General features: G+C 61.6%; 1 protein-coding gene across 1 annotated transcript in view; it reads right to left on the bottom strand.

Annotated features, from left to right (window-relative positions):
• PDE9A (phosphodiesterase 9A) overlaps positions 1-21,279 on the bottom strand; it is a gene marked incomplete at its 5' end in the record, with an annotated part of 46,642 nt that overhangs the window by 20,445 nt on the left and 4,918 nt on the right. The window contains 3 exons of the mRNA XM_084231667.1: positions 16,688-16,731; positions 17,271-17,348; positions 19,114-19,184. Of these exons, the coding sequence (XP_084087793.1) occupies positions 16,688-16,731; positions 17,271-17,348; positions 19,114-19,184 (193 nt within the window). The remainder of the gene's footprint in view (positions 1-16,687; positions 16,732-17,270; positions 17,349-19,113; positions 19,185-21,279) is intronic.

The raw sequence follows: 21,279 nt of genomic DNA, 5'->3' as shown, positions 1-21,279 counted from the left end.
CCTGTACATTTCCAAAAGGAATTTTTTATATTTATATATATTTTACATCATTGTTCATTTTCATTTTACAGGGTTTGCTTTCTCTTGCAGTCCCTATAGAATTCCCACCCCCAGCTCCCCCGTGACCATCACCCCAGGGCCCTGTGCTCTTCCCACCCTCGTTGTGATCCCTCTCCCTCCCCTGAAGAATGCAGCCGTCTGTTTGTTCTTGTTGTGTTGTGTTTTTTTTAATTGTTATTATTTCTCCCCATCCTTTATTTGGCTCCCCTGTTTTCCTCCGATAAGTGAAACCATCTGATATTTTTCTTTTCCCTTCTGACTTATTTTGCTGAGCACAATTCCTTCTAGCGCCATCCATGTTGCTGCGGATGGCATGAGTTTATCTTTTTTTGATTGCCGAGCAGCGTTCCTCTGTGTATATAGACCACATCTTGATCCAGTCATCTAGTTTTTGGGCGTTTGGGTTATTTCCAAGTCTTACCTATTGTAAATAGTGCTGCAATAAACACAGGGGTGCAGATATCCTTTTGAACTAATGTTTTTGTGTCCTTTGGGTAGATCCCTAGGAGTGGAATTGCTGGGTCATATGGTAGCTCCATTTTTAGTAGCCTGAGGAACCGCCACACAGCTCTCCATAGTGGTTGGACCAGTTTGCACTCCCACCAGCAGTGGAGGAGAGTTCCTTTCAAAAGGAGTATGTTAATTTTAATTCTTAAAAGTATTTCAAGAACTGGGCCTCCCCTGGTAGTGCAGATGGTTGAGCACAGCGCTCTGAAGCTGTCTGCCGCCTCTGCAGCACAGGTGTAATCCCAGCCGGCCGGTGAGAAACCCACATGGCACGGCAGACCTCTCCTGTCACGCCCGCTGCTCCCCTCAGCAGTGTATTTTGTCAGTCTGCCTGTTCTGTTCCCCGCTCTGTCTCTGGTGAATCCTCTCACCCTCCTGCCCATCTGACTTGTATCTGGGTTCTTGTATGTACAAATAAATAAATCTTTAAAAAAAAGTATTTCAAGGGCCTCCCCGGTGGCGCAGCAGTTGAGCGCTGGGTTGCGAAGGTGCCCGCAGCCTCTGCGGCCCCGGTTCGATCCCCGGCTGCTCCCCGGCCACCGGAGGAGGGTCCCGCATGGCACGCAGACCTCTCCTGCCGCCCGCTGCTCCCCTCAGCAGTGTCCTTCGGTCCTTCTGCCTGCTCTGCTCCCTGCTCTGGCTCTGGTGAATTCTCTCACCCTCCCGCGCTTCTGACTGTACCCAGTGCTTGTATAAATAAATAAATAAATCTTTTTTAAAAAAAAGTATTTCAAGAACTAATCGATGTAAGTCTGACTCGTCCCTTCACCTGCCAATCGGAAGGGAGACCAGATGATCCGAGGTCCCCTGAATTCCATGTCTATGACTTGACGACAGATGGTTTGTTCTATCTCTTGAAACTCTCAGGGTGAAGATGCCGCTTTCCCAGAGCAACTGCCCGCGCTTTGGGCCCACCCCAGGCCCTGACCGTCAGCGGATGTCCTCTAACAGGGAAGGCAGGAGGGGGCCCAATGGCCACAACCACCAGGGAGGTCCTCGTGGGGAACCCTGCGGGATTTCACACACTTATCCTAAACCTTTGGCCAGAGTACGGGTCGCATGCCACCAACTGCTAATGATCTCAAAGTCCTGTGATGAATTTAGAAGTCCATTCAACGACTGACATTTACAGACCAACTCGCCAGCAGCCGGACACCATCCTTTCAGGCGCCTGTGCAGACAGACCATCTCCGTGGCCATACAGAAAACCTTCTGCAGCTCACAGAACTGAAACCGTACGGAGTATGTCGTCCAACCATCAGAGAATGGAACTAGAAATCATGGCAGACGCTTTTCAAACACTGGGATGCTTACAACACACATCTAAGTGACGCGCGGGCAGAGAGGAAGTCTCGGTGGGAAAAAGCTGGGGTGGGGGAGAGAGAAGGACCTGACCGGGGATGACAATAGCAGGCATCAAAATTCAGCCGCGGCACCTGCTGAAGCACGTCTGGGAGGGAACCGACACATAAGATGCTTGCGTGAGGAAGCAGGCAACACTTCCACGCCATAAGCTAAGAACTAGAGAAAGAAGAACAAAGTAAACCGCAATAATAGCGGAAATCAAGGCATCGAGAACAGAAAATGTGGACAGTCAATGGAACAAAGAGCTGGCTATTTAGAAATAAATTAAAGTGACAAATCTCTAGAGGCTGCCACAAAAGAAACACATGGAGGACACAGCTCCCCAAATGAGGAACGACGGGAGGGGCACGCGGCCAGAGCCCCTCGGGAGGGGCCTGCACACCCTCCAGCCACCCGCAGCGGCTCAGGCGACGCGGACCGGTTTCGAGAAAGGCTGGAACGGCCACGCGCAGCCCCGACGGAGCAGGCGGTCTGGACGCTGACGAGGGCTGGGGAAGCCACGTCTGGCCGCTCGGAACGGAGATGCTTCCGGGTGCAGCTGGTTTCGCTGGAGAATTCTACGGAACTTTTAAAGAAGAGTTAACGTAATTCTAAAAACCTCTGCCAGGAAATACAAGGGAAGGCACCACTTCCTGATTCTTTTTATGACGTTCCATTAATTGATACCAAATCCGAAGCCAACCCGGCCGCAGAGCCAGCCCGCAGACCAACGTCCCTCCCGCAAGCGGATGCAGACACCCTCACACACTGCTGTCAAAATCAGAAGTCAGCGAAAGGGAAAAATAACTGAATACCAAGAGCAAGTGGTTTATTCTGGGGATGGGAGGCTTAAGAGAAAGGTCAGTTCTCTCCAACGGGGACACAGGGCTAACGCAATTCTTACCAAAATCCCATCAAGACTTGTAGAAACAGACAAAATGATTGCAACGTGTACAGACATGCGAAAGAACTGAAACAGCCAAACAATCTAAAAAACCACAGCGGGGGACTAGTCGGGGGTGATGTTAATATTACAGCACGTCAGAGAGATGGGGGCAGCCGTGGACATGGGGGTGGGCGCCCCACGGAGGCACCGCTGGTCTCGGCCCAGCCTGAGAGCAGCTCGGGGAGGGAAGGTGGCCTGTTCAACAGACGGCGCGAAGCAGCTGGACACTCAGACAGGGCAGTGAATGCAGACATGGACGCAAGAGGGGCCGCGGCTGAAGGAGAGGCCGAGCCGCCGGGAAATCAGGAGACGGTCCTCGGGCTGCCGGCCGGGCAGCTCCAGAGCTCGGCCCCACGGCACCGTCCACCAACGGGCACACTCCAGACGGGCCTTTCGCTCCGGGAAAGGCCCTGTGGAGACGAGGGTGGAGAGGCTCTCGCCTGGGAGAAACGTCTTGCAAGATGTGAGCACAGGACACAGCAAGAACATCGAGACTCGGCAGTAAAGAGCTGAAACCACCCAACTCGAGGATGGGCCAGGGACGCGAGGGGGCGTCTGCAGAAGGGAGTGGCCAGGTGAGAGGCCTGCGCCAAGGCTGACCGCGAACCCCCTGGCAGGGGCGTGTGACAGCCCAGCCCAGCGAGAGCCAGCTCGTGCACCGAGAGGCTGAAATAAAACACGGACCAGAGGCCTCCCTGGTGGTGCAGGGGTTAGTCTCAGCACTATCGAGCTATCGCCAGCCACTGCAGCCTGAGTTCAATCCCCGGTTGGCCAGGGAGCTACCCACAGGGCGCAGCAGACCTCTCCTGTCTCCCTGCTGCTCCCCTCAGCAGTGTGTTTCAGTGGATCCGCCTGCTCTGCTCCCCACTCTGCCTCTGGTGAGTCCTCTCACCCCAGCACCTAGGGCCGACACCCCAGTTCTTGTATGCATAAATCAATCATTTTTTTTAAATAAAAAAAGCACAGACGAGCCCAAGTGCGGTCAGGGAGCAGAGCACTAGAGTCCGGCACGGGCGGGCACCTGAACCTGCAGCTCCTCTGGACAGTGGTCAGTCAGCTTCCCAGAGAAGGACATGTGGGCGATCACGTGATGTGCCCACTGAGCGCTAGGCAGGGGCCCCCACACCCACTGTGCACTCTGGGGCAGGGACCTGCACGTGGAGCAGAGCAGCCTCCACCGCGACGACCGAACACCGCCGTGCACTGCACTGAGGGGTGCAGGGGACTGGGTGCCGGACTCCCAACCCCGCCACAGCCTGGGTGCATTTTCTGGAATGGCACCGAGTGAAAGAGCCCCCAGCCCACGTGCCTGCTGCCTGACTGCGGGCACAGAACTTTCGCAAACCACAGAATTCTGGAAACAGCAGATCCGTGAAGGCCGTGGCAGGAGCAGGTGGGGTGGGATGGGGTGGCCCACTGGCCCTGACGGAGCCGGGGCCCAGCCCCCATGCCATTCTGAGACCTCACCCAGGTGGGGAGACAGCAGGACGCTGCCCCGGGTTTTCCTTATAACTGTGTGTGAAGCACTAATTCTTCCCAAGTGACCGTCTGCACACGCATGATAGGGAACAGAAAAGCTCGAGGGCCTTGAGGTGGCTCCTGGGGGCATTAGAGGCTTTTAACGCCTGAATTTGGCCTCCGGCCCCAGTGCTCCCCTCCCCCCACCTTCTTTCCCTCGGGCTCAGCCCCAGCTCAGACACGGGACTCGGCTCTGCCCTTGGGCCACAGGGGCTGACAGCCGGTGGCCCCAGCCAGAGTCGGGGACTCTCACGCCTCCTCCTTGGGAACAGCTCGTGGCCTGCGCTGTCTCTGGGGGATGCACCTCTGAACTTTTCTGCAAGGGGAAGGGGCGAGACACCATGTGCGCGAAGCTGGGCCACACCCATGGGCCCCCAGCAAAGCCCTGGTCAGGGAATGGCACCCCACACTGCAGTCCCTGCCGCGGCCACGGCCCCCGACATTAGGCCTGGGCTAAACGTGTGTGAAGCGCTCAGGACCGAGCTGGGCCGGGGAGCTGCCGGTCGGCTGCGGCTGCTGCTGTGAGGATGAGGTCACAGGGCGCCCCCACCTCTCTGACTTCCTGTCTTTTTGCTTCCTGTCTTCCCTGAGTGTGCACGGCCCCTCCGTGCAGGTGAGCTCCGGGGTGTCCCCTGGTGGCAGGTGAGCTCTGGGGTACCAGCTCAAGTTTGAGCTCCGCCCGCTGAGCCCCAGGTGTGCTCTCTACTCCCTCAGCGCCTCTGGGACCCTCAGCCCCAAAGCCCTGGATTTGGGGGTAACAAGCAATCTTCAATCACAAATGCTAATTACTCCGCACTGGGGGGCCAAGCGCCCCACCAGAAAACCTGAGAAGCTACTGAAGGAAGACACCGGCACCCCTCACTCTGGATGGGGGTGACACCCCCAAACACAGAGCACTCACACAGCTCAATAACACACAGACACACACACACACACACACACACACACACACACACGCGTGCGCCAATGAGGAAGCGCGCAGGGGACCGGGACACGTCCCCGAGGAGGACAACAGGAGACCCACAGCAGCACGAAGATGCACCATCACGCCCGTCACCGGGGCGACCGCTCCCCCCAGGGGCTGTCCTCCAGGGGCGGGCGAGGAGCCGCCAGGGCTGGGGTGCGGTGAGGGGGGCCCTCCGCGCCGGCTGCTGGCTGTGACTTGGGACAGCTGCGTGGGAAGCCGTGTGGAGACGCCTTGAAAAGTGAAGCTGGACACCCCTTACAACCAGTCACCCCCGCTTTGGAGTATTCACCCTCAAATGAACCAAAAGCCACTAATTCGAAGCGCTACGGCACCCCCATGTGTACTGCGGCGTCATTTGAGGGCCGAGGCCTGGAAACAAACGAAGGGCCCCCCGACCGCCAGGCGGTCAAGTGGGGCTCTGCCTGGAATATGACGCGGCTCTGAGGGCGAGACCCCGCCACTAGCCGCCACGACGGTCCGCGGCGACGCGCCTCCAGACGGCAGATGAGCCGGTGCACGGATCCGAACAGAAACAAGCGTCGGGACAGAAAACCGTTCAGAGGTGACCAGGGAGGGGGGCGGGTGAGCGGGGCGGGGGACGGTGCGGCGAGGGGACGCGGGCTCCGAGTGTGCCCGAGGGAGAGGCCCACACCGTGTGCCCGGCGCGACATCCGCCAACGAAACCTCCCTTCAATGGAAAGGGCCATCCGCTAAGGCGGGAGACGCGCGCTCCTCCGGGGCCCAGGGACGCACGGAGACCCGTCCGAGCCGAGTCTCTGCGACGGCGTCTTCCTCGCCTCGGGTGCCGGCCGCAGCCGGGGCGGGCAGCTCAGGGTGGCGGGACCGGCCCCCGGACCTTTCAGGAAGGGGGAGCTGGGGAGTGGGGGCTCAGCGTGGCCGCGGCGCAGCAGGTGGAGGCCGAGGCGGGAGCCAGACGGTCCTCACGGGCCACGGCGAGTTCTCCTGCGAGACCATCCGGAGGGCTGCTGCGTGTCCTCCAGCGGGTCCCTGCGTCAGGGCCCTTGGGGCACTTCCAGGGCACTGCTCCCAGCTCCCGGCGATGGTCCCCGGTCTCCCCCAGACCCCCGCAGGGTGGCCCCGGGCACACGTGTCCATACAGGTGCATGCGGCCACTCTAATGACCAGCACCGATGACCAGGCATGCAGCTCCGGCTCGGCTGCACCCGTCCGCCGGCTGCTCTTCGCCTCTCACACGTGGGCGAGCAGGGGCCGATCCACTGACTGAGGTGACCACTCGGCAGCTCTGCAGGCCGGCGGGGCCCACACCCTGGGGAAGTGTGAAGTTTGGCCCCAGGGCAATCTCGGTGTTGGGCAGGCCTGGGCCTGGACCCCGTCCATGAATGTGCACTGGAGTGGCCACAACCTGCCCTGGCACAGAACTGAGGGGACAGAGGCCCTCAGGCCACAGCCCTATAGAGTTGGCCGCCGGGGCTCGCGGGCAGTGGCAGGACAGACGCCTCCCCGCAGTGTTTACCCAGCTGCTCACGAGTGGCCAGGGCAGAGTCTGCCCTCCCATCCACTTCCCGATGCCCAGAGCGGGGCCAGCTCTGCCTTGGGCCGTGCACGCCCAGGGAACCCACCTCGCCCCCTCCTGCTTCCAGGAATTGTTTCCTTGCTTTAGACAAATCCTGAGTCTTCAGAAAGAAGCACACGAGAACACGTTCCAGCAGTGGACAGCCCGGCCCAGCCTGCAGGCCTGCTCTCGAGATCAGGTTAACGCGACACGCTGACCCGACCGGCGGCCGCTGACGAGGCTCTCCGCCTGGGCTGAGCAGCCACAGCTGCCCCCGGCCTCTGCACCCCTGAGCTCGCCGGCACCCCTGCCCAGTGCAATGAACACCGACAAGGTCCTGGACACTAGCTGCCCCCAAACCAGCAGGGGAGATGGTGTGGGACATTTGCACAGGCAACTGCACCCCAAGTCTGACCCCCAACACATGGGTGCTGCCTCGGACTGCCCGTGGTGGCCGCACGAAGTCACCGTGGTGTCTCCACTGATTCCTGTTGTGCCGTGGTTCATGTTTCAGGCCATCACCCCAAAGCCGAGGGGCCACCACCGAGACCCACCAACGTTACAAATCCACTCCCGAGGTGAGCAGATAAGCTGCCAGCCCCCCCAGAAAGGGGCGCCATGCTTTGCGTTGGGGAGAATAACCCACGATATTGGCCCCAAAGGGACTGGCGCTCCTAAAGCCCTAAGGCTCGGGAGTGGGTGTGTTTGTTTACACCCCTGTGCAGCCCCCCAGCCTGCGAGCCAGGCCTCTGCATGGGAGGGCAGAGGGCAACTCCCCACGCCCCTCTCCCCATCTCTCCCCTCCAGCGTAGCCTCCCGGGAAGGCGGGAGGGACACACTCACCTCTGCTCCACTTTCGCTCCCCTGGGCCCTCCAGCAGGTCGAGGACATTCTAGCCCCGGACACAGTCATTGGCAATTCACTGTTTATGGACGTCATAAAACAGACGTGCAGTAGGAGGACGCTTCCTCTATAGCCCAGGAGCCCAATAAAGTTCTATCATTAACAGCGGCGTGGCCCTGCTTCTTAAAGGCACAGGAGCCCTTTCCATGGTCTGTTCCCTGCGGTGCCACCACGTTTATTGGCAGACACAGGGACATCCTGGGTGATTTATGGGGTGACTCTGCCTAGTGTACTCACCTCATGTTTGCCAGCAAAACGACCCAGGGACCCTGATAATCAGCTCTGAAAATGTGGAGAGTGACTTGCAAGGACCTCAGCAGTGTTCTGGGCAGTGTGGCTGTGACTCTCCAGACCTGGGGCAGACTTGGATGGTGCAGACTGGTTCCTCTCTGCTTTTCACTCTTCAGGAGGACTTCAGGCTTGGCACAGTTTAAATGAGGCCTCAGATGCCTGGACACAATTTCTCCTTATTCCCCCCTCTCCTCCTTGGGCTTACTTTGCAAAAGCAGAAACAACCTGTCAGATAAGTGGTCTCCGGGACAGCTTGAAATGCAATTGTCTGGTTGTTTTGCAGACTGCCATGACCATACCCATGATCACTAGCATGCACTGTGCTCAGGCACTGCTCTCAGTGATTTGCACATGTGGATCATTTAATGCTCCTAGGAACCCCATGTCTGTGTGATATAGAGGGGAGCAAGGCCAGGTGACAAGGCCCACACTCATCCTGCCCTGCTCTGTCACATTCTCTCGGAAAGCTGCAAGTCTGGGGCAGTGTCCTTCCTACCCAGATAATCCTTTCACCCCCATCCTGCACACCCTACTGCCATGGTGTGCTGAGGTATGATGTGCTTTTGAGGGAGAGGGATGTGGACATGGCATTCTCTTGAGGAGGCCTCCAGGGGAATATGAATTTGAGAAGCGGCAGCTGATTGCAGTGCTGGTAGTGAACCTCACTCATGAAATGAAGTTCTGTGCCTCTACAAATTGAAGGTGATCGACTGATAATTAACTAGCAGTTAAAACCAAAAATCAACACTCTTTAGAGGAAGATAACAAAATCCAGAGTCTCTGTGAGGCATTATTCATGTTAGTATGCCACAAAAACAAAACAAGCACGGAAACAGGAAGATGTGATAGTCAAGAGATAGGGGTGTACAAACTTCCATCATGCCCATACATGCTAGCCTGTGCCTGTCACTCTGAGGGAACACCCCATGGGGGAATCAACTCTATTGAAGCCCTAGTGGAATCAAGTCCGGTTCATGTGTCTGGACTTTGAAGGAGTATAAATGCCCCCACATGACTAGTTTCAGGAAGAAACTCTGTCAGAGGAACAGAGCCAATAAATAAATCAGTGATGGTGCAAAATGACATAACTTTTGCAAAAATCTATTAAAGACTCAGGTTTTTGTGTTTTTGTTTTTTTGCAAACCAAGTTTTACTCCATCTGTGGAGGATGCTGCCCACTGTTTTAAAGGCTATAAGAAGATAGATAAAAAGTAGCCAATTGATCAGCTGTACTCACAAAAGACTGGAGGTAGCATAAACCTACGTTAATAGGGAACTAGTTAACTAAACTATGGTACATTCACAAGATGAAGTTCTGTGCTGCTATACAAGGAAGATTTCTGTGTTTTACTGGAGTGATTTGACAGGGTGGAATGGTGATGACTTAAGCAGAAAACTGGAGGCTTAGGAGGTTGAAGGGTCAGAGGGCAGAGTTTGGGGTTGTCCGAGAGGGTGGAAATGAAAGAAGGCATTCCCAAAGGAGGAAGCTGTGGGGTGGGGTCGATTCTGTATAAACTACTCTGTTCCTTGGTGGATCTCAATTGCACATGCACGTGGGACTAGAAAAATGAAAGTGCTCAGCAGAGACTTCAGCTTTTGCCAACTGCAGGGTAGACAATATTTGGAGTTTGAGTCCAGTCATATTAGATGGCCTTGATAAATGTTCCTGCTGAAACACAAGAACACTTACACTAACAGAGCATAAAACCAAGCCTCCACAAGTTCAAGGTGATCAGTTGGGGATTTAACTACCAGTTAGAACAAAAACCAACACTCTTTAGAGGAAGATAACAAAATCCAGAGTCTCTACGATGTATGATTCATGGTAGCATGCCACAAAAACAAAACAAGCACGGAAATAGGACGATGTGACAAGAGAAAATCGCCCAACAGAAACTCTCAGTGACTCAGATGTTGAAATTAGCAGAACAAACCCTTAGAGCAGCAATTGTAAGTATGTCCAAGGACCAAAGAAAAAGGTGTAAACCAACAGTAAATATATGGGGAATCTGAGGACAGAAATCTATGCATAAGGATCAAATGAAAATTGTAAAATTGAAAAATATTTCTGGAATAAAAAAAAATACAGCTAGGCTTCTAGCAGTTTAGAATCAGCAGAAGAGTCAGGGGAATTGAGGACAGATCAAGAAACGATCTAATCTGAAGAGCAGAAAGAAAAAAAGATGAACAAAATAATATGTTGGTCACATTTGAGGGGGGACAGCAAACTTTCTAAGTGACTAGTGTCTCTGAAGGAAAGGTGGAATAGAGTGGTATGAATAAAATACATTTAAAGAAATAATAACTAGAAATTTTACAAAGATTTGTTGAAAACACAATGGCTAGGCTAGAAGCTCGACGGACGCCGAGCAGGGTAAGCAAGAAGAAAGCCAAAGCGAGGTGGCACAGAAACACTGCGGAAGCACAAAGAAACCCCAGAAAGCAGCCAGAGCAAAAAGACATTTACATTTTTCCACACAAGGGAATCAGGATTTCAAAAAAGAGGAAGGAAAAAAATAAAGAATGAAAAACAAAATCTAAATCTTTAAATTTCTTTTAAAAACCAAAACCACACAAAGTGGTGAACGTAGAATTCTGCAGCCTGAAAACCACCTTTTTGTATCAAGGCAAAAATAAAGACATTCAGATGAGCAAAAACTGAGAGGATTAGTCACCAGCAGTACTGCAGTGCGAGAAAGATGCTAAAGAGTAAATCAACTTTACCTCAATAAAAATAGCTGGGGGAAAAAAACCACCCGTCAGGCTGAAGGGTGTAACACCAGGAGGAAGCTGGGATCCCCAGGAAGAAATAAACACCAGAAATGACAACTGTGTAGATAACGACACGACGCTGTCCCTGTTTCTCATCATAGTTGCTCCAGAAGACAACTAGGTGGTGACGGCCAAACTTGCCGTCCTGTGGGCAGGTTGAGTGTGCAGATCCCTAGGGGCCACCGCCCCCCGGCGCTGGAGCCTGTGGCCTGTGAACAGGAGTCTCTCTGGGGGTGGGGGGTGGGAGAGGGCAGCTCACCCTCCAGAGCCCCCCTCAAGCGCCATCACGCTGGGCACGGCCACTGGGCACCAGCAGGCAGAGTGTCGGGAAGGGCAGGCAGGGCCGTGCTGCCCGCGTGTGTGTGGGGAGGAGCGGGCGAAGGGGAGAGTAGGGGGAGGGAGGCGGCACCCCCAGGGGAGCCCCTCAGGTGCGGCACCCTGGTACTCGGGGTCACCAGGGCCGTGCCCACTGAGTGGATGAGATGCTGCCCCGCCCGCGAGGGCAGCGCCACCTCTAGGGCCCAACTCCGGGGTCAGGGGTGCCGGGGGCCAGATGCACGCGCTGGGGAGGTGCGTCTGGTGGTTTCTACAGAATGGAGAACGCGAGCTAATCAAACGAGTTAAAGACTCATTTCACGCACAAATGGACGCTGGCAGTGGCCTAGTCGTAATTATCAAAACTGAGCGCAGCGGACGCCCTGCAGCAGGTGAGCAGAGAGGGACGGGTCCTGCAGCCCATGGGCGCGGCCGGCAGGAAGGGGCAGCCTGAGGTCGCGGGAGGGGCTGCCCGAGCCGCAGGGCAGGGGCTGGCAGCGGGCCTCCCTAAGGCAGGATGTGGGTGGGGCTGGGCCGGGGGAAGGAGGGGATTTGCAGGACGCCCCACGCTTCCCCCTTGCTCTTGCTGTGAATCTAACACTGTTCTAAAAAAGTAAAGCTTCGCCATTAAAGAAAGTGAGGGATGCACACTGTCACCCCGAGAGTGGCGCTCAAGAGCCCGATGCTAAAGAGGAACCCACGGGCGTCCGATTAATCCCCGGGGAGCAGGGAAGAGCCCCAGGCCAGCGCCAGACAGCCCCGGGGCAGGCCGGCCAGCCGCCCGGGAGGGGACCCAGCTGGGAGGGCTGACCCCGGACTTAGGTAAAGTATTTCAGAAAATGGAGGAGCCGTCACGCCACGATCAAAGCGCGACGCAGACGTTACCAGGGAGAAAATCAGAAACCACCGTCCCGGGACACATGGGCCGGAGCCTCACGCGTGTCAGGCCAGGAGGAGAGCCGGGTGCAGAGGGAGGGCCCTGCAGCTGGGGCCCCGGGGGCCTCGGTAGGCTGAGTCCTAAGCGTTTTGCCACAAAGGCTGCCAGGAAGGCCAGCGGGCACCCCGGGAAGCGAGGCTGCTGAACTGCAAGGCGGGCAGCACCCGCCCGCCCTTCAGCAGAAGAGGAAAATCACCTGCTCGCCCCAGAGGCAGGAAGGACGTGGGACCAAATCAACCCCCGTTTATGACCAAGACCACGAGCAGCCGGGGCGCGGGGCAGAGCCGCGGCAGAGGGCGGGCTCGGGGCGGCTCCCCGGACTTGACTCGGCCCCTGCTTGTCTCCAGCAGCGGGCGAGCCCGGCGGAGGCTGCGGTGGCGGCGCTCTCTGCAGACACGCTGCGCTGACCCGGAGAGCGCGGCCGCGCGGGGCTGTCATGTCGCACCGCGGCGGGCTCCGGGCGAGCAGGGCCTTGGTGGCGACACGAGCTGCGCTAACAGCAGCCTCCGGACCTCGGGCCTCCTGCCCACCAGCGTTCAGCCGCCTGGAGAGACGCGACCGTGGCCGTCCTTGGCCGCTCAGCGTGGCCTGCGGGTCGTGCTGGGCGAGCACTACCACTTAGGAGCACTTAGCGGTGACCGCGCGCCCTGAGAGTTTTGCATAAATCGCTCCATCGGCCCCAGAACCGCAGGCGCGGTGACCTCTGCCCTGCGCGGCCGGCTCCGGCTGAGCCTCCTCGCCGCTGACAAGCGACGGCGGGCCGTGGACGGCCCTGGATTCCGAGCGCCCCTCGCGGCGCCCACAGCGGCTGAGTTCCCCGCAGACAGGGAGTCGGTGCCAGGGTCAGGCTTGCCGGGGTCCCGGGGAGCCCCGGGGGTGGTGGGGGGCCGAGGCGAGGAAGGGAGCGGCAGCTGGTCGCCACGGGGACCCCAGCGCCTGGGTGGACAGCGGAGCAGCCCCACCCCCGGCAAGAAAGCCAGCACCGGCCACTGCTCCCTCTCGGGGTCGCCCCGGGTGCCCGCCCCCCTCAGGAGCTGCAGGGGGCGGGGACTGGCTGGGAGGGGAGGCGCCACCAGTGCCTTGTGAGGAACCATCTCTCTCGCGCTGGAGCATCTGGAAGAAATGCTCCGCGGGGGCCGTGCCCCAAACACACAGTGCTGACCCCGTCCTGCGGCCTCTGCCCTCTCAGTGCCTCTGACGCCTGGGGCTGCGACTTTGGGGAGCCTGCCGGGCCCTGGCCCCCAACTCCGGGGGAGGCAGCGCTCAGGCCCCATCACAACTGGCCCCAGCTTCTAGGTTCTTTTCCTTAAGGAGCTCAAATCTCATGGGTCCTCGTTGGGTCTCAAAGTTGCACAAAATCCCCCAGCGGCGGCCCGGCCTCCGCTCCCCGGGCTCCCTTCACCTTGCGCTCCCGCGTCCGTGGCGGAGCCCTGCCCAGGGCCAGCTCCCAGGCTCCGTCCTTGGTCTCTCCCTCCCCACGACGGCATCAGGCCGCCAGCCGGGGCGCCCGCCCCATATCCACAGGCCGTGGAGACGGAGCCCCGGCCCTGCCGCCCGGCTGCCCTCCGCCCTCCACCTCCTCCCCCACACCCAGGGGCGCCCTCAGGGCCGGCCCTGCTGTCCCTCATGTTCACTCCTCTCCCCGCTCCGGCAGGAAATAAGCTGGCTGGTCCCCAGAGCACGCCCGAGGCGGATGGATACAAGGGGGGGAACCTGAGCCATCTGTCCCCTGGACTCAGGGGCAGCTGCACCACCCGCCACCGGGGAGCGGAACACGCCGCTTTTCCACCCAGCACAGCAGGGACCCCGGCCCGAAAGGCAGAGCCACACCGTCTGCTTTTCCATCATGAGGGAATCAACTTAGAAGTAAATAACAGGAAGAGAACAGGAAAATAACCAAAGATCCAGGAGTTAAGTGAGACGCTTCCACGAACAAATGGATCAGGGAAGGAACCACAGGGTGAGCCAGAAGATAATCGGAGACGAGGGACAGGAAATTTCAAAATTGATGAGACTCAGCTACGGACAGGCTTCGGGGGAAAGCTCCAGTTTTAAATGATCATCATTACGCAGGTGACACGGCTGTTCCATGTATACTGCCTTACCACACGCACGTCTGTGCACACATCCCTGCTCGGGCACACGCGCGAGCGCTCTAGAACCAGCGGCCTCAGCCCCCTCGTTGGCCCGTCACTAGTTAGAACAGGAGGAGCCGGCGAGGCCTGGGGTGGGAGCAAGGGAAGCGGGACAAAGCCAAGAGGAGAAACCGGTAAAATCGGAAACAGAAAAATGGAGCAAAGCAGTGAAGCGCAGGCCTGACCCTGAGGAAGGAATCATAAGATCAAGCCCCTGGCTGGACGGAGCAACTCCAGGAGACAAAAATCACCGGAATCTGAAACGAAAGGGGGTTTCGCTAGAAGCCGACGGAAGAGGGGAGCAGCCGGTTCGTCCCGTGGAAGACACACTTTCTCCAGCGACTCCCCGAGGAGAAGGTCTCGTGTCTCGGTGGGGCGCAGTGGATCCACGGCGCGCGCCCTTCCCACAAAGCCGCCACACAGGTGAGGTCAGAACAACGTCCCCTCTGAGCGCCAACGCTTCCAGGAGCTCGCCCAGCCCGGGCCGCGGCCAGCCTCGCCCGACGCCAGGGCGGCCGGCAAACTGGGGCAGCTCCGGGCACAGACGCCCGCGCCCGCGGACGGGCCGAGACGGAGGGCGCGCGGGGCAGGAGCACAGGGGCAGGGGAACGCTTTTAAGTCCCGCTTTGCCGTGAGACGGCAGGGGAGCAGACGCGCACGGGGGAGAGCCAGGAGCACCTGGCGGGGACTCAGCGCCAGTTTACGAGTGAAGCTGTCAACAAACAAGGACGAGGGAAACGAAGCCCCGCGAGCTGACGGGCGGCGAGGCTGCGGAGGGACCGAGGAGGCTCTCACCTCGCCCTTCCCCTCCGGGGCTGGGCCGGACTCCGCAGAAGAAAGGCAAAGCGTTCCGACGGAAAAGGAAGCAGCAGCTCCCCTCGCAGACGGAGGCGGTCCGGCAGACCTGCGGAAGGTTCCCGGCCTGCGCGGGGCCGGGTGAGCTGCGTGTCCGGGAGCCAAACGCCTGGACATTGTCAGGAAACCCACGGGCGGCAGCAGGGAGCGGGCACGGGGACGGATGACCTGTCCACGCGGGCGCGGCGCCCACGTTCCGTGCCCACGGCAGGGATTCCCCCCGGGCGTCTGCGTATTCACGCGGAATTTCAGCCCGAGCCCCGGCAGGCTTGCTTTTTGGTAACAACTGACAGACGGATTCCAATATTGATTTGAAAATAAAAGGGCTCAGGAATAGCCAAACACTGTTGAAAAATAAACAGCCAGTGCTCCGTGTGACCCTGCCACCGGGAGGAGAAGCTGACGCACCATCAGGCGGCCGTGGAGACCTCAGGATTCTACCCCGTGGCCGTCAACCTTACAGGAATTAGTATTAAATTTACATTAGATTTAAGAAGGAAGATTCGCCTCAACTGTTCCCTGGAGCCAGACACAAAAAGCTTGAAATGGGCCCCGAAGCCCACGCACTGGCCTCCGGGCGGGGCCTCCCAGCGCAGGACGCGGACCCCGGCTGGGACTCGGAAGCACAACCGTGAAATGACAAAATTGGCCCAAAGGCCTAGAAAACACTTAAAGCTCTGGCTGCCGAAAGGCACTGAGCAGGGAGCGTAAAGGCAGCTGCAGAAATGCAGGCAACGCACATGATAGGGGGGTGCACCCCGTGCCCCAGGGCACCGCAGCTCCAGCCAGAGAAGGGGCGCCCTACCTCCACCATCTCCGCCACCTCGGGTAGGAGGGGCACCTCAGGGCCGGGTCTGAGTGGCGGTGGCTGCAGGATGCAGAGTCTCCTGTGCAGGGCACGCAAGGTACCCAGGAGGGGGGCCCCGGCCGCGGGGGCGGTGGGCGGAGGGGGGTGCCCCACAAGGTGGGGGGCAAGATGCCGCCTTGGCAAACCTGGGGGCAGTGCTCCCAGGTGAGCAGGACCTGTCTGCCCCGAGACCCCGCAGCCCTGCAAAATGCAGGAGTGGTTCAGGGGACCCTGCTGGCAGAACCCCCCTGTGGTGGAGGACCAGCACCCACAGCCAGACGGGCGGTGGGGGGCGGGAGCTCACAGTTGAGCCAGAAAGGCGCTCACGCTCTGGGGGCCCCTCTCGGGGAGCCGAGGCCTAGGAGCTATGGGGGTGGGGAGCCCGGCGGGGTGGGCGCAGAGGACTCAGGTGTGCGGAGCCCAGGGATGGCGGTGGAGGTGACCAGGTGTGCAAGGCTCCCCACACGCACCACGCCGCGAAGCGAGCACCGCACGCGCACGTCACGAGGGCGGCGGGAGGCCCGACGGATCTTAACCAAACGCACTGAGAACGCGGCACCGGAGGCCGGGGTGCCCGCCAGGGCAGGGGCCCAGAGCACAGGAGCGCAGGGCCACCCATGTCTGCCGGGTCTGGGCCGCGAGGCGGGTCTGTCACCGTCCGTGCGGTGGGACGGGGCTCGGGGGGCTCTGGACCCGAGCGGGGGAGCCTGTGCAAGCCCGGGCCGGGGCGGGGGGGCGGGCGGCGAGGGGTCTTACCGGACGGCCGCTTGGTGGCCACGGGCCTCACTTTGTAGGGCGTGCTGCAAGAGAGAAGGCGGCGTCAGCCGGCGCGCGGGGACGGCGCAGCGGGAGGGCGGCCGGTCAGGGGCTTCCAGAGGGCAGCGTCCTCCCTCTGAGGAGCTCCGGACACACTCCCCGCGTCACCTGAGTGGTCTCCCCGCTCCCGCTCACGTCTGGGGAAAGCCGACCCGGTCAGCAATGCCGCTTCGCTGCAGGTGGGGAACCAGGCCGGCGGCCAGGCCAGCCCAGAGGGGTCCCCGCCTGGCCCCCGGCACCGTCCCCGAGAGGTGTGCGCTCCTGGCTGCAGGCTCGCCCGCGCGCACCAGGGTGGAAGTGGACTCAGTCTGCCCCATGTCGCGTCCCCTGGCCTGGCTCCTCGCTCCCCTGTCCGTGTCTCCTGGGGACGGAGGCCCTGCACCCGGACAGGGAGCCCCAGCACACCCCCGGGACCCCTCCCTCCCCCTAGTAAACACGCGGTTTGAGGTTTCCCTGAAGCTGGCCTGGCGGCTCCAGGGTGAGGCCGGGTGACACCCCTGGGTGTGAACGGGGCTCCACTCACCGTTCTGAATTCGTGGGCATGCTGGGGTCGATGGACACCATGGCGTCGTCGGTGGTCAGCAGGGAGATGGTCGTGTTCCTGAAAGACGGGGCAGGCGGCGCCGTGAGGCTCCGGGGCGGGGGCCGGGTGCTGGGCTTTGAGCCCCAGGGCCTGGACCAGGGGCCGCAACGGGGGGCTCGAGGGGCCCAGACCATTTGCCAGCCAAGCAAATGTAGACTCGCGGGAACGGGCGGAGGGAGATGGGGTCCGCCTGACCGCAAAGGGGAGCAGAGCAGCTGCCCTGGTGGGCTGCGGCGCGGGCCAGCCCCGCCGGGAGCCGGGAGCCGGGAGCCGGGAGCCAGGGCGCGGAGCTCTCCAAGCAAAAGCTCCAAGCGGAAGCTCAGTCTTCGCGCCTCTCACCTCTGGGGCCTCTTTTCAGTGGTGTGACCTTGACCAACGTGTGACCTTGACTCTGTCACTTAAGCTCCCGGGGGTGACTCCAGGGGCACGGGGAGGAGCCCGCGCCTGCCCAGCGGGTGTTTCTGGGATGCTGGAGGGGCTGCCGCGGGCTCTCCCGCCGGCATTTCAGGCAGTTCCGGCTCCTGGTCCCTCTTCACCCCTCCGGGGAGCCTCCCAAGCTCTCTCCGCTCCTCACGCGGGTGCGCGGCCACCAGAGCCCCTCCTGGCCGCTCGGGCCAGGGTCACCCACTTGCTGCAAGAGCCCGAGCACCTGGGCAGATGCCGGGGGCTCCGGGGCGTCTGCCTTGGTCCCGTCAGCCTGTGATGCAGGTGTCTGGGCCCCCGACGGGAGGGCCCCTGCGGAGGCGTGGGCCGGGGACCAGAGTGGACGCCTCCGGGCCCTGCTCCAAAAGCAACTGCACAGATGCAGGGGAAGGACTGAGGGGCAGGCTCTGCCAAGCGCTGCCCAACGGCCTCGCGCCCAGGGGACGCTGGGTGGAGTCCGAGGGCCCTCATACCTCCCCTCTCAGGCCGAAGGCCCCACCCCACGCGCCACCTTCCTCTGAAAGATTCAACAGGCCGGCGTGCAGCCCGGCAGGTCCTGGGAGCGGGGCCAGGGCACTGGGAGTAGGGGCCGGGGGCCTCCTGGGAGCGGGGGCGTCCTGGGGGCGGGTCTGGGGCACACTGGGATTGGGGTCTGGGGGTGTCCTGGGAGCCGGTCCGGGATGCGCTGGGAGTGGGGGGTCCAGGGGCACACTGGGAGCGGGGCCTGAGGGTGTCCTGGGAGGGGGGCCTGGGAGCATCCTAGGAGCGGGGCCGGGGGTGCTGGGAGCGGGGGCCGGGGGCATCCTTGGAGTGGGGTGGGGGGTGTCCTGGGAGCGGGGGCTGGGGGCATCCTGGGAGCGGGGTGGGGGGCGTCCTGGGAGCAGGGGCTGGGGGCATCCTGGGAGCGGGGTGGGGGGCGTCCTGGGAGAGGGGGCCGGGGGCGTCCTGGGAGAGGGGGCCGGGGGCGTCCTTGGAGTGGGGCGGGGGGCGTCCTGGGAGTGGGGGCTGGGGGCGTCTTGGGAGTGGGGGCCGGGGGTGTCTTGGGAGCGGGGTGGGGGGCATTCTGGGAGCGGGGGCTGGGGCGTCCTGGGAGCGGGGTGGGGGGCGTCCTGGGAGCGGGGTGGGGGGCGTCCTGGGAGAGGGGGCCGGGGGCGTCCTTGGAGTGGGGCGGGGGGCGTCCTGGGAGCGGGGGCTGGGGGCGTCTTGGGAGCGGGGGCCGGGGGTGTCTTGGGAGCGGGGGCCGGGGGTGTCTTGGGAGCGGGGTGGGGGGCATCCTGGGAGCGGGGGCCGGGGCGTCCTGGGAGCGGGGTGGGGGGCGTCCCGGGGGTGGGTCCGGGGCGCCCGGAGCGGTGGCACTCACCGCGGCAGGCCGGTGGCGATGCAGAACAGGTCCATGATGTCGCTGGAGTTGCAGTACTTGCTGAAGACCACCTGCGGGGCAGAAGCCAGAGGCCTGAGCGGGCGACGTTTCCACGGAGCCAGCGCTTCCACCGGGTCCCGACCCGCTGCGGGTTATTTTTAAAGATGCCCTGACCGCGGACTCCGGCGCGTGAGCGGGCACCCCTTCATCTCGTGCCTCAGGCAAAAAGAGGCCTTCCGCTGGAAGGGGCGCGAGAAGCAAAGGGACCCCACGTGGGCGGCCGAGGACAGCCCTTGGCGGCAGGGGCGTGAGGGGTCCTTGCACCCCGCAGCCTGGCCAGGAAGTCTCCAGCCGCGGCGCAGGGACAGCCTGGCAGACCGCCCGGTCCTGACCGAGCGGGGTGAGGTTTGGGGGCCGGGCTGTGTGCTGAGTCACAGCGGGGTCACAGGGACAGTGCGGCGAGGGGCCCCTATAAAAGCCAGTGGGCACCCTCCGGACAGGAGGCCCGCCTCTGCCTGGGGTCTTCCGCCCTGACCCCTGCCCGCCCTGAGGGGGCGCCCAGGCTGGACGGCCGGGCGACAGCCACGCCAAGGCTCCCCCTGTGTCTCGACAGATGCCTCCCGCCCCTGCTGGCTCCCGGGCCTCTGCTCAGGGCTTGAGCTGTGGGTGGGCGAGGCCGGCCAGGGAAGCCGTGTGTCCAGTGCCCACAGCACCGTCTGTCAGCGAGATTTTTCCCTTCCAACACTGGAAACAGCGCACAGAGCAGGCCGACACCTCTCCCCGAGCCCGTCCTTTCTGCGACCAGCACCGGGTGCGGCCAGCCTGGCACGGAGGCTTCCTCTGGGGGTGGAGGTGCCAGGCCGGAGGCTGGCCGCCCTCTGCTTCCCGCAGCCCCGACCCTCTGGGCCGAGCTGGCCAGTGCCAGACGCCGACGCCGCTGGCCTCCCATCGCGCCTCTGTGCAGTGCGTCTGGCGTCTCCGGAGGGCTCCGGGCCCCAGCAGAAGGCGCGTGGGGAGGCGTTCGTGCCTCTGAACACTCCTGAGGAGGGCGGGTCTTGCAGAAGAGGCAGCGGCGGCTGCAGAGGGACCAGGTGCTCCTCCTGCAGGCCCTGGCACTCGGACGCTGCCTCCAGCTGGCTGGGGGATTCTGTCCCAAGCGGCGGGGCCTGAGCAGCTGCATTTTGCCCTCACCGGGCTCCTCAGATCAAGGGCAGTGTCCCCGTGGGGTGCGCCCACCAAGGGAGGGGGCCGCTGTGAACTCTGGGCACCAAGGCCCCGGCCCCGCCTCCCCTGGGGTGGTCTGGAGGACGTTCTCCCCAGTGGCCTCTAGCCAGGCAGCGCCAGCCCCACGGCTTTCTGGGGCTCCTGGGAGGAGCCGCACAGCAGCAGCTCAGGAGGCCGGGGGCTGCTGTGGGTCCTGCCTCTCCCGGGGCTCAGCAGCCAAAGGGGCCGCCCCACTGGGTGCCTGGGGTGCCGGGAGCAGGGCTCCTGGTGAGACCCCAGGACGCTGCCTCTCAGCACGTGTCTCAGCTTCTCTGGGCCCGACTGCACCTTCTGTAAAAGCAGGTCTGGTGCCCGCACCTGCCGGAGGCTCTGTGAGCAGCGGAGGCCAGGGCTCGCGCCCCAGGAGCGGGGGGCTCTGACGCCCCAGGCTCCCCCAGTCCTCCAGGGCTGAGTGGACCCAGAAACCTTGGCAGCAGACACCTTAAGGGCCGCTGGCCGGGCACCCCGGGAGGCGCCGCCCCAGCAGGGCCAGCAGCGGGCACCGGGCCTGGCGCTGCAGCGCTGACGCGGGTCTGTCTGCGCGACTCCCGAGGAAACTGAGCTGCCCGGGGCTGCCCTGGCCGCCCACAAGTGCCTCTGCTGCTCCCCCAACCACCTCGTAGGGCCTTTCATAGACGGAAATGACTTAATGAAAGCTGAATATTTCTGGTGGCAAATGATTTTGAAACGATGCTTTAAGAGCTCCGGTGTCAGCGTCTGCTCGCCCCCCATCCAGCAGCTTTCAGGGGTTTCCTTCTTGGGCAGGGCGGTCAGCGCGCAGTCCTGAAGAACCTGTCCTCCTCCTTGGCCTGTTGGTCTGAAGGCCCAGAGTGACCACGGGCCTGGGGCTTACAAAGCCCCCCACCCGGCCCCAGGGCGCCGACCTGGCTCTCAGGCCCAGCC

The sequence above is a fragment of the Talpa europaea genome (genome assembly GCF_964194135.1).
Source record: "Talpa europaea genome assembly, chromosome: 4".
Classification (NCBI taxonomy): domain Eukaryota; kingdom Metazoa; phylum Chordata; class Mammalia; order Eulipotyphla; family Talpidae; genus Talpa; species Talpa europaea.
Note: the sequence above shows the minus strand (reverse complement) of the source record. Positions and strands in the feature narration are given on the sequence as shown.